Source organism: Helicoverpa armigera, chromosome 26, assembly GCF_030705265.1.
Source record: "Helicoverpa armigera isolate CAAS_96S chromosome 26, ASM3070526v1, whole genome shotgun sequence".
NCBI lineage: Eukaryota > Metazoa > Arthropoda > Insecta > Lepidoptera > Noctuidae > Helicoverpa > Helicoverpa armigera.
This window is the reverse complement of record NC_087145.1, coordinates 6,139,146-6,151,995: the sequence shown is the minus strand read 5'-3', so window position 1 is coordinate 6,151,995 and position 12,850 is coordinate 6,139,146. Positions and strand designations below refer to the sequence as shown.

Sequence of the window (12,850 nt, the reverse complement as noted above, 5' to 3'; positions counted from 1 at the left end):
ATTACATACGGAGTTAGTGTTTTTTTGATTTTTTAACGCCATTTGCATTAGAAACGCCGAAAACTTATTGTACTTTTAATATAGGTACCTAATATAATAGCAGATTACAATTTAATCTAGGTTAGCCGTATTTTCCTGCCTACATTATCAAGACCATAATGACAAGAATTTTGCTATATGTCATCAAAATTGGGACAGTTACGCTATAGCTTACGAGAGATAAACACACACAGACTTAAATTCATTACCCTTTATTCTACCCCTACTCAGATAATTTAGGTCTCAGTAAGATGCACCAAAAAACTTGGGTGCAAGTTGCACCATATAACCTATTGTAGGTACTATTAAATAAATACCTGTGTTCATAAAAACCGCATCGCTCTAGTTATTTTTATCTTTACTAAGAAAATTCAATTATAAACTGACGTCATATGATGACGAATACATCGATCCTTTGTTATTAGTTATGTTACAAGGTTCAGATAATAACTGTAATGGTTGTTTCCGGTAACTGTTATGGTTGATTTGAACCGATTTTGTAGTTCTTGGTTTTCCGGGATTATTGAGTATTGCGGTCTTTTTGGGCGTATTAAAAGAGGGAGCTATTTAAGCCATAAAGAACCTGATATTGGTTAGTTCCTGCTTATTAATTTTATTATTATATATGTATACTTAACAGGAGTACGGGATGGCTACTAGAAGTGATAAAAAAAAGAAAAAAAGTATGTTATTGCGTCAGACAGGAAGGCTTCTTTTTGAAGACATTCTGCGCCGACACCAAATAGCCAATTATATGCAGGTAAAACTACGGGAAGTGTCTAGTATCAAATAGTTTCTATGCAGTCTGTATTCAAGTCTAGACTATGCATTTTTTATAATTACACGAGTATTGAACAAACGTGCAAATTGCACAATTTAATACAAAATGCAATTCAGTCTTAATCAGCGATCTCTTATAGACGAGATCAATTTTACTGACTTATTGTTTTTTCGAAAGTAGGTTAACTAAACAGGTGGATTTTATTCGATTATAATGACATTTTAAAATATCGTTTAGTTGTGCATTTATTTCCTCTTATGTAAAGAAACGGTTTTTCTATTTTGTGCCTATATGTGGCACAGTAGTTCTTAAAGGGGATGAACCGATTTGGAAGAGATTTTTTAGCTGAAATCTGTTTTCATGTGACGCCTTATTCATCTAATTCATGGCACCTTCTCTTCTCTAAGATTCATGCGTTAAATAAGCTTTCCTTATTTTTTATTAAAACAGACACATTTCTATCGGATACTTACTTTTTCCATATCTTATGCTTACGTAGGTTTTAATACTTAGCCATTTGTAGTTCCGGAGTTTGAACGTAGTAGTCAGGCCAGCAGTTAAGGGTGTGTTTGCAATATTTGGAGTATTTATGTGTTGAAAATATTTATAAAATTTCTGTCTGTGTGTTTGTGTATTTACTTACAAGCATTTTGCTCGTTTAGAAGGAAGGAATAAGGGTTAGGTAAATTATGAAATAAAATTCATTAAGTTAATTGTAATGTACACAATTTATTTATATCGTATAGAGTTTCTTATACAAAGATAATAAATTGTAAAATCCTCTTTCTCGGTCCGAATAATAAATAAATACTTAGTATACCTCCTCTCAGTCCTATCACATGCCCTTTAGAGCAATACTAGGAGTTAAACTTACAATATTACTGAATACTTGCCAACTAGCTTTCTTAGGATTCGATACATTTTCAAAATTTATTCTTGCGTCCTACCACGGGCTTGCTACTCACAACAACTCAGTCTTTTCTCGAACAAATACGTCAAATGCTACGCACTCTATTCAGTTGTCGATAGGAAACAATTGCCTGTCGAGTTGTTGTGACTACCGCACCCGTAGTAGCGACCATTGGTTGCCGAAACATGAAATCGCCATTTTCTTTTTTTAGTTAAAAGTGTACAAAAATATTCCTTTAGGTAGTTAGCTATTTATAAATGTAGGTATGATTGTCAAAGGCACTGGTATTCTTAATTTTGATTTTAATCAATTACATCTGTTATTATAGACTTTAATGTAGAATCTATTTCTTACAAATTATTTGCGATTTCTCATCAGTTAACCAGAGGACCTATCATCTTTTTGGTTCAAAACTTAACGGGGCAATCCGAAATGAGAAATATACATTAATTTTTATAAATAACCATCTAAGTTGGATTTAAATTTACTTAGATCAAAACTTACGAACTACTTATAAGAACATAGTCTTTAGCCATCGATTTTTCACTATCGAGTCTTCGAAAAGATGAAACAGATCTACTTCTTTAACTTAATTACATATACATACATAGCTCATCACTAAAAATGCATTTTTTATATCCTATCACTGAGTAGACACGTTTTATCTGTTCGAAAAGTCTGTAAACCGAACATAATTAGTCTCATTTTCATATGAAAGGGTCCAGGAGGCGCGTCTACGACGACCTGCCACTACTTCTGCCTACCCTACACGAGTACAGACTACACACCGACCACGACATACAACTACTAGGAAGGATTACAAATAGGCGTCGCGGCTTAGCCGCTTACAGCTGCACATATCATACAAATATAATATTCATCTCTTTACAACGTGGTAACTCTTCTACTGGGGAGGGGAGACAGTTTGTACGAGCGAGTGGGAGGCGGGGCGCGGCGCGGCGCGGCGCGGCGGGAGGGGGCGGCTGCGCTGTCCAGGCGCAGGCGGCGGCAGCTCAGTGCTCGTGCGCGCGTGCCTTGTTCTGGTGCATCATGTTCTTGAGCGTGGCCACCTCCGTGGCCAGCCGCGCCAGCTCCGCCTTCAGGTGCGCGTCCTCCTCCTCGGCGGCCAGCCGGTCCTCGGGCCGCTGCGGCCTGAACTCCGCGCCGATCGAGATCCCGGAGTCCCGCTCGTCACTGGAGCCTTCCCCGTCCCACGAGGGCGACGAGCGGGGGCCGGGCTCCTGCTTTATGTGCTGGAGGGAGAGCAGGGCGCTGGCGACGTCCTTGTCGCCGAGATGGGATTTATGGCGAAGTTTGAGCGGCAGCCCGTTGTTTTCGGGCGCGTACTGTTCGGCGGTCTCGTCCCCTGAGCCTGAGAGGGAGGACAGCTCGTAGGGGGAGGGCACGCGGCGAGATCTGGACAGGTTGAGCACGGAGCCGGGGGGCTCGTAGTGTGCGGGGTGCGGGTAGTACGCCTCGGGGGCCGGTAGCCTCTCCTGGTAGGGCTCGGGCTGGCGCTGAGGCGGCGGCGACGGCGGCGACGCGGGCGGCGCGGGGGGTGGCGGCGGCGGCGCGGGGAACAGGGTGTTGGTGGTCAGCTTACTCCTCTTTGTGACGCAGAGGACCTGGTCGCAAGTGGGGAGAGTTGCCAACACCTGGTCTATGCTTATCAGAGTTTCGCCACATATTCCGTATTTCTCTTTTATCGCATCGAGCTGTGCTTTGAGTACGTGGTTTTCCTTGGAGAGCTCAACGACGCGTTGTTCAAGTACCATGTCATTGAAGCGCCTCTTTTCGCGAGAGCGCTTGGCGGCTTCGTTGTTTCTCCTGCGACGGTCCCAGTAACCATCGTCTTTCTTGCTGTCGGGGATGAACTCCCTTTGTTTGCGCTGACCGAAGAACTCTTTGCGCTTGTTGAACTCGAAGGGAGAGTAGTCATTTGGGTCGCCAGGACTACCCACGGGGCCTTGGCTCTGGTCCATTGGGAAGTGCGGGGACACAGAGTGGCGGCCGCGGGGAGGCGGCGGGGCGCGGGAGGGCGGCGGCACGGGGCCTAGGGCTCCGCCCCCCGCTCCACTCAGCAGCTGCTGCTGACTCAGGATGAACTCGGCAACCATGTTTCGGCGGACGTCGATGGGTCCGCACGAATTATCACTGTGGTTCTGAAACAAGCAAAAGGTTACGTTAGTTACAGTTTGTAAAAAATTCGCTAACCGTTGCAGTTGTCTAAATAATGTAGCTGTTACAAAATCGGTTGGTTGCAAAAACTGAATGTCGCAAGATCCCGCCGCTGCGCTGTTGTTGCACGTGGATCACCTTTGTGAAATAATGTTGCCACATTCAACGCTTTTTACTCCCTTCATGTTAGCCAAACTCATTAATAAGTCGTGTTTCTTAATTTTAGCGTGTTACAATGTTACAAATCCAATTTTAAGGTTACACCGGATTTCTTCCGTTACAAAACTCACTTCCTATTGCCAAACGTTCAGTTTGCTGTAACTTAGTAACGTTTCAACGAATATTTAAAAATAGAATGATTTCAGAACACTTTTCAAAGTTGAAGACGGTTGATTACACGAGTAAATTGCGAGAATATAAAATGTCAAGAGTGATTATTCAACCCTTTTTACGAAGACGAATTTAGATCAAGCTAGTATTTCGAAATAAGCTTACCATGCTTAAAACACGTGACGGAGTTAATAAATTTCATTGACTAGGGTTAAGTGAACAATAATATTTAGATTTCGTAAGAATCACGTTGATTCTAACGTGGTTTATATTTAGCACAATTAGTGAGCGCGTGATGTGCCCGGACCATCGCTCGGTACAATGTCGTTCACCTTTATGTAACGCCCGACTATTCTCGACAGGACAATCGATTTACATAAATCGCTGACATTATTCGATTTTATCGATCAATTATGTGCGAATAACACAGGAAGTGTAAAAAAATGTACCAGTACACATTGTTATCACGTTTATTATCCGAAACTAACAATGGTAAGGATCATTTGTAAGTGCCTATTGTGGCAACTTAGTTTGATTGTTTTTTGAAATGATTTTAAAACAATGAGAGTTGCATTGGGTTGTGCATGGAAAAAAATGTCGATCACGTTTGATAACACGCGGTTAGAACTCAAGAAATGTGCGAGACGTTTTCTAAAGCGTCTATTTGACCTGTTAAATAAAATATGTCAAAACACGTGGTTTCGTTATATGGGACAAAAATCCAGAATTTGAATTTCGAATGCTGACCGATTTACTCCTACAGAAATTCAAATTTCGAACTGTCATCCGGCTGCTCGGTGACTTATTTTTTTATACGACAGCGTTGGCGCATTCGTTATGAGTATCAAATCGTCAAATTATATTAACAATTTAAGCGAGATGACTTGTTTCATCAACCATGGTTGCTAAAAAGTCTGATTGTGTTATTGATACGTTCCGTTTCACGACACGTCAAGATCGGTGTCAGTAGGTCGGCCCAGATGCGCCAGCGCTCCGTTATTCCGTCTAACTGTTCAAATAATCACGCCAACTTTAATTGATATACATTGTTATTGAAAAATGACAGTGGGATCTTTGTTGAGCTTTATTAAACTGGATTAAGGTCATTCTGAAAACTAGACTTTATTTCAAACAAATATGTAATCGGTGCGGTATGTGTTACACAGTCGTATGAATAAAAGATGTATGTATGTTCCGTTACTTCAATATTACTATATTGTACAGTTACATATAACTATTCAAATATTTTTTGTCGGCTGGCCCGTTTGGAACGCCCACTTTTTATTAGGTGTTAATTTAAAACAGTATTCGTGATCGTAACACATGGAAATGTTTCGTCATAACTATATTACGGTACTTTATTGGTAATGTGGTCGTTAAAACAAATACACCTAGTTGTAATCTGTGGTCGGAACACGGTTGACCTTTTAAAAATTCGAATTGGGAATTTATGTTTCTTGTTTTGTTGCCAATTGCTATCAATTTGGTGGGTAATATGGAGGTATATTATTATACAGTAAATTATAATGTTTTTGCTCCATTTACAAAGAGATTAACAGAAAAATGTTGCCGTCCGTTATATCGTTGACGCTTGGCGGAGCACAGACAGTTAAACACCGTTTCCAAACGAACTGTTACTATTTAGCATTGGATATAAAAATATATGCATTGTTAACTTTTTGTCGTTACTTTTTAATGAGGAAATTTGTTTATATCACGTTCTTTCTAGCCTGTGTTGGCGTGGCCATTTAATTATGAATTTTACGACCTACACTTTGACTAAGCAGCAAAGATAATATCAAACTAAAATTAACATTCTTGACAAGCCAATTACCACTTCAACTGCAAACAACTCATCAGATTACCAAAACCGTCGAACTAAAAAAACCGCTAAAATGATGACGACACACTAATAGTAGTTTCATAACAGTATTACGGGTTTTAGACAGCGGTGATGAGCATAAAAACCGTTTTTGGTAGTACCGTACGGTCCCAGTTTTCGGATAGCGGTAACCGCGAGAAAGTACTTGATTAGCGATAACTGTCGATTGTCAAAACCCGCTTTGATAGTTGTAAACTTATTGTGTAACGGTTATCAAATGTAGCTCTAGTCATGGGAAATATTCGGCATCGAAGTATGTTTGGTTACTTATGCCGTAACGGGAATCGGAATGCTGATTATGTTCGTAAAACGAGTTGGTATAATTTAGTAATAGTTTCGTTAATTGCAACCGTCATTTGTTATCTACGCCTTCATTCGATTTGTGTTAAAGTTTTTTCTATCTAGGGCTGGACCTACGCAATATAGCACGTGTTGTAGGTCGAGGGAGCCGATCGCACTCACACGTGTAAATACTCCATTTATAAAATAAAAATAGCTTTTATGTTGTTCTAAAAGCGTCAGTTTGTCCGTCACGTGTGCACTGTATAGTTTAGTTTATATTGTTTTTTGATCAGCTACTTTACATAGTGTTATATGGTTGGCGCGTCTGGCATTGAAAAGGTTACGGCTGTTTAAGATACCAATATTTGGACACGTTTTCCTGAACTCGTGTTTTAATTAATATTACAAAAAGACGCAATTTCGTTCGCTCAAGTGTTCGCATAAATTATAATAAATATTCAATTTGTTCACGTGTTTGCAATAAAACGTCTAAAACGTTTCCTATAACTAGTTATCAGTTGCGTTTCGTAATGAGATGAGGTGTCGCACTGACTCATTGTACAAAGTTCTATTGCACAAACACTGATACTGATTTATTTACAATGTCCATATTTAAAGTATTACACAATACTAATAAATATAATTATAAAATACATAATGTAGCATTTTATTCCTGTTAAATTCTGCGAATAATTGCATAATGATGCAAATGGCTGCACACACTAACGTTAACGTCATAGACTAGACTAGACACGTGCCAGGACACGAGGTTGTCTATGATTATGTCATTAGAACGGCCATATGAATTAGAAATAGACGCGTCTCGTGCTGTTAATGGAAATGTCTGTTGTTATTTTCTATTAATTGAATCTAATTAATGTTAATGTCCGTCTTTGTTGCGTAACGAATGACTTAAATGAATTTCCGATTTTGTTACCGGAATTTTAACTTGAAATATAAAACTGAATCTAAATAAATCTAGCTAATCATCTAACATAACCCGGTATTTGTAGTTCAAATGACCCTAACAGTTATCTTGACTTATCGGCCTCCTAATATTTCAGTTCACCGAATTCCGATAGCAGGTTTTTATCAGTGATTTGGAGTTCCATGTCAAAGTTCAGGCAGCCCTGTGCTGGTGACCTTACGACGTGATTGTCCTACCTGAGTCACACGTGCCAAAGCGCGTTAGGTCACGCGGCCGTGAGCACGTGTGGCGACTGTACTTGAACCTCACGTTGTGTTGCGCAACGAACCGACCCAAGCACGTTTGCTCCTCTCTACATAGTTATATAAACTGCAACGTGATCGAAGAACGTGAAATTTAATTATTAATTGCCTTTAATGGTGGTGCCCTTGGCTTTGACAGTGGGGCTATTGTTTTGATGAATAACGCGGTTATTTGTCATTTTTTCGTTCGTTAAATCGTATGATTTGGCTCGGAAAATCCCTGCTGCCTGCAGAGGAACTGAATATTTTAGTCAGACGACAAGCAAAGTCAATGTCAACTTTACTAAGAACTTTGAACCGCTGCCATTATAATAAAATCATGCGAAAAACTCGCAATAAATCGTTGCAATGTCAAGTTTAATTTGTTGTAGCATTCGTGACGGGTTGCAAATAAATAACTGTGCTCTTGACCTTACTTTAAATAATATGTATAATCGCCGCCATCTTGGAAAAAGTAGAGAAAGTAGTACAGCGGTAACTTTCCACGCGCTTGCCGTTTATTGCGCGGGAAAAGTGGGACGGCGGCCATGTTTGATTTGACGGTTACCGCCAACTATTAAATAGAAATATTTTTAACATAATTATTGCTGTGCAATTGCACAATTAAGATTATTACCGTGACTACGATGACATATTTTTATTAGATAAATGAATCGTTGGCCATCAAATAAGGTTAATAATACTGTTATGATTTCCCGGAGCAAGTGTTAGTGAAAAACTAACAAGAAATAGAAAACTGTTGCATAATGTGCATGACGTTCCCGTTGGCGCCAATGGCTCATTGTCTGTGGTTATGAATTATGTCAAGATGTGAATGTTTTGAAAACTTGGTACTCGCCGAGTCATTTGTTATGTCTTAGAAGCAGTCTACTGGCGGATCCTTTAAATTATTTTGACTTACAGGCGAGGTCGCGTCTTCTGGATACAATTCAAACATTTTACAAAAAAAATTATGTCTACTTGACCGATTTTTCGCGCGTAAGACCTAATTAAAGGCGGGAGTGCTATTTCGGCACATGCGGCCTCTATCGGTCGACTCACGATAATGGTTTGGTGTCAAGGTTGCATTTCGTAACTCCGATTTATAAACGTGCCAAGGCCTTTCCGCTTTTCCGGTAGAAATTGTCTTTTTAAATAAAAGATAAGAATTGATAACAATTGTTTGAAGTGAATCAGTTTTTATAACAAAGAGACCTAGTTATTTGTCCTTGCTCCATACCTGCTAATTGCTAGATTATTAAGAAACACTTAACCTATTTCCTTGTGCTAGATTCGTCGAACATAGCGGCTGGCGTTACATAACAAACCTTCGCGGAAGTATTGTTTAAGGAGCCATGTTGTGCTCCGAGCGGTAAGGTCAGGCGACGAATGATAATGTTCGGGTGTATTATCGGCATTCGGCCGTAATATCGACAGTAATTATCATACATGACTCATAGGGAATACCCGGTAAAACAACAACAAAAAATATTACACATGCATTGGGAATTCGGAGGGTTTGATCCAGTTTCCGGCGTGTGTCGCGTCGCGTTAGTATCAGCGTTGGAGTCATCAATCACTCATATTTGGGAGCGAGTGTCCACGCTGCACGGCACTGGTCCACTTCATCGCAATTGGTCGTACACACTCACGTGTCCATCACTAAGTAGGTTACAGTTACGCAGTGTACGAGATAAAAAAAATAGGTCAAGTTATCTTTGCCTGTCCTCGCGCCGATGAAATTATCGTTCTTGTTATTGCGCGTGAAAAAAACGCACTTACGTAACCCGTGCGTTGTGTAAAAAGCATAATCCAGGCAAACATGTCGAGGGTTATGTCCCAATGTCGTACATTTATAAGTTTTGTAACCCTGGCTGGAGTTTTCTTTATCTTATTCCAATATTTACAAAGCATTTCGGCTAATTAGGTGACGGTCTTCAGTAATGTCGGAATGTGTACTTATCTTTTATACGCAATTTCGAATGACTCAATTGTTTTCGGATATAGATAATTTCATGCCGATATGTGATTAAATAAACGCTGTGGCCTTTTATATTGCTTTCCGTACAACCTTGCAGCGAGTTCCGTATTACATCATATGCCTTTAATGCATTTCGTGATAAATCTATTTGCCTGTTAGTTACGCCTTTGTGTTCAATAAGTTACAGCTTTATACGTTTCAGTAACATTCTACGGAAGTTTTGTTAACTGTAGACAAAGCTAAAGCAAAAACATATTCAACCTTCGATAGCTGTCATGTAAAAGAAAAATACAGAATTTTGTGTTTGACATCTGTCAGTGGGTTCGTTGAACTCGCGGGTTTTTGGTGGGCTCGTTCGTTTTATGGTCGTGAATGTTAATACGCGTTGTGTGGCACGTTTTGTTGCGGATTATTGCGCAATAGACAGCCTGTTACGTCACGTTTGGCGACCTTTACTGGCGATCGATTGGTGCACTAGTACTGCATGTCTAGTGAACAGGTGGCAGGGAAATGTGTTTGTGAGGGTGGGAATAGCTACATGTGTAGTTTATGGTACGAGTTCACTTGGTGTGTTGGTGGTCGTGTTTTGATATTAAAAATGTAAAGGTTTGATGTAAACGGTATACCTACTATGGTTGTTTGCAAGTCTGGTTTTTAACGTGAAAGAAATTATTTTATGAACTGTTGTTAAAGATTTTGCTGCATTTTATTTCTTATTGGATTTAGATTTTTTATATTTTGTATTTTTCGGAGAGTTAGAATTAATTTAGTAATTTACTACATTGAAAAACATTTTTATCTTTCTCATAATTTTATAAGCATTTCACGAAATATTTATTCATCTTAACTAAATCACATATGTATTAATTTGATAAAAACAAACATTACAAAAAAAACTAGTTTCCGCACATCCGCGGCGAGTGCACACCGGATTGGAACCTTGAACCACTTGTGTAAGCGCCACACAATAGCTTACGACAGAACCGTGCCAGCCGTAGCTTACAACACAACCAACGCAATACCGCAATTAAAAACATGCATTAATACGTACTTATAAATTTTGTAAACACTTACGAAATTTCCAGAAAAAAGGCAAAAAAAATAAACAAAAAAAATATTTCTCTAATGACGCAGCAATATAATGCATTTATCAGATAAATAATTTCTAGATTACAAGCCCACAGGATAGGGCACGTAAACAATCGTTAAAAACAATGTATACGTAGATTAAGACGAAAACATTACCGAGGAAGCACAAACGCAAACAAAAGAATGAAAACAAGGTGAAACGTTTGGCCCGTCATTGAGAATCTTCAAGAACGTAAGTATTGAACAAATAAAATGATTAACACAACCGTTTTGGCACGAATCTTAGCAGATGAGTAAACAGATTTGAACACAAGTCAATGACTCCAAGAGGAAAGAGGAAAAAATCCTAACTGCCAGATTTGAATTCTATGTGCCAACTTTGAATTCTATTAAATTCCGCGTTCGAATTTTAACTCACTTCGAATTTCAAATTTCAGCTAACATTTTCTCGAATTTGTTCTAATTTTCAAAAAAGGAACGATTTTGATTCGTATTCCAAATGGCTGTTTGAAATGCGCATTTGATGAAAACTTTCTTTTTCAGGCCGGAAAATGTTGTTTGTTTTCATTTACATATTTATTTTGTTTGTTTCTTCGATAACGATTTAGTGTATTATTTTTTGAAAATTTGTATTTGAAAATTATTTTCGCGCTATTTTAATTTGTGATGTGTTTGGGATTCTAAAATTGTGGGTAGTTGGAAAACGAAATAGGAAATGGAAAATTGGAACCTAACAGGAGTTGTATTTTTTTTCGAAAAGTTCAAAATATTATCCGACATTCAGTTTTTGCTGAAACCTGCTAAACACAATATCAAAAAACAATAGAGATACTTACAAAAATATTTGCGGTGTTTTTGCACTCCTTATCCGGAATTATCCAAATTGTGGGTACGATGTATCATAATCCACAAAACAGTAAATTCACAACGTTCTTTCCGTTCACAGTTAGTTTTCAAAACAGTAAATAATATTCAATATTAGGAAAATGTTTCACTCCCACTTTTCACGTCCTGAATGATTTTTCACTATCACAAATGTTGTTATGACGAAATATCCACTGCGTATGGCGCTATGTAACTCCTCGCTTGGGCAGGTCTGTACTGAGCGAAGTCTACAGTGCGACTAAATTTTGTAGTGGGGTCGCGCGACTCCCAGCCTGCAGCACGCACACACTGACAAGTGCGCGAGTGTGAGTCAGCGCGCGCCTGTGTGCGTGCTTCGCGCTAGTGTTCGTTTATTTACGTAACCTGACTGTGTCCGTGTAATAACTTTAGTCGGTATTGAGTCAATGTGTCCGATTTTTTAGCTAATTCGCTCATTGAGTCATGTGTTTGTCGCGTTTTGAGTTTTCCATGAAATTATTTGATTGATTCGATAAGTCGCTCGGTCCGCTTTTGGGCAATGACGTGTCGTAATTTAGAGTAATAGACAAGATTTTGAACGTTTTTCTATTACATTGTAGTTGGGTAAATGTGAATTTGTTAATTGCTTCGATTATTTTGACGGTTGTTGTAATAAAGTTTTGTGTTGTATCGTCAGCATGAGTTAATGTTTTTGTTCTATTTTGACGATTATCTTTAATCTTTCTTTGTTACCTTTGTTTTTGTTACATTTATTTTTAGTTCGCAATACGTAAACAAGATAATATGGCATTTTATCGTCATGATGCGTAGTTGTCTGTTTTGTCCTTTTTGGGGCTACGCGCTACGAACTTGCTACGCCGTAGACATAATTAACCAAATTATTTTTTATCTTTAGAGTTGAACCCTCAGATGGGGTAAGCAGAATTCTAGGTACAAGTTTGGACTTTATCCAATTTTAATGATTGTGTAAACAATACTAGATTGTTCCCTATTACTCACAATTATTACGTCGAATAAGGAACTATTGCGAAACAGTCAAGCGTGAGTCGTGACACGTCATACATTTACAATCGGTCAAAGAGGTTGTGTTGTAGACTAAGGCTATTTATATTTTGTGTTATTGAATTTTCAATTATTTTCGTCAGTATGAGTAATCGAAAACATAGGTACGTTTGTTTATCTTTTTGTGATTAATAATTAATTGAAATGTTATCAATGCAAAAACATAACGTAATATGCAAACATATTTGTATGGTTTTTCCTGACAAACTCGTAGTGTAGCAAGAAATATTATCATGGACAAAG

At 38.7% G+C, this 12,850-nt stretch overlaps 1 protein-coding gene across 1 annotated transcript; it reads right to left on the bottom strand.

The window, feature by feature from the left end:
- Positions 1–1,529: 1,529 nt before the first annotated feature.
- On the bottom strand, positions 1,530–11,831 carry LOC110375037 (WASH complex subunit 3). The gene is made up of 2 exons (XM_021332998.3): positions 11,518–11,831; positions 1,530–3,892 (listed from the first exon to the last, which is right to left on the bottom strand). The coding sequence occupies exon 2, from the start codon at positions 3,845–3,847 to the stop codon at positions 2,744–2,746; it is 1,104 nt and encodes a 367-aa protein (XP_021188673.1). The 5' UTR covers positions 3,848–3,892; positions 11,518–11,831; the 3' UTR covers positions 1,530–2,743.
- Positions 11,832–12,850: the final 1,019 nt, after the last annotated feature.

Bases quoted from the DNA above. Each gene is read 5' to 3' on its own strand.
- LOC110375037 (XM_021332998.3), bottom strand. From the start codon at position 3,847: ATGGTTGCCGAGTTCATCCTGAGTCAGCAGCAGCTGCTGAGTGGAGCG.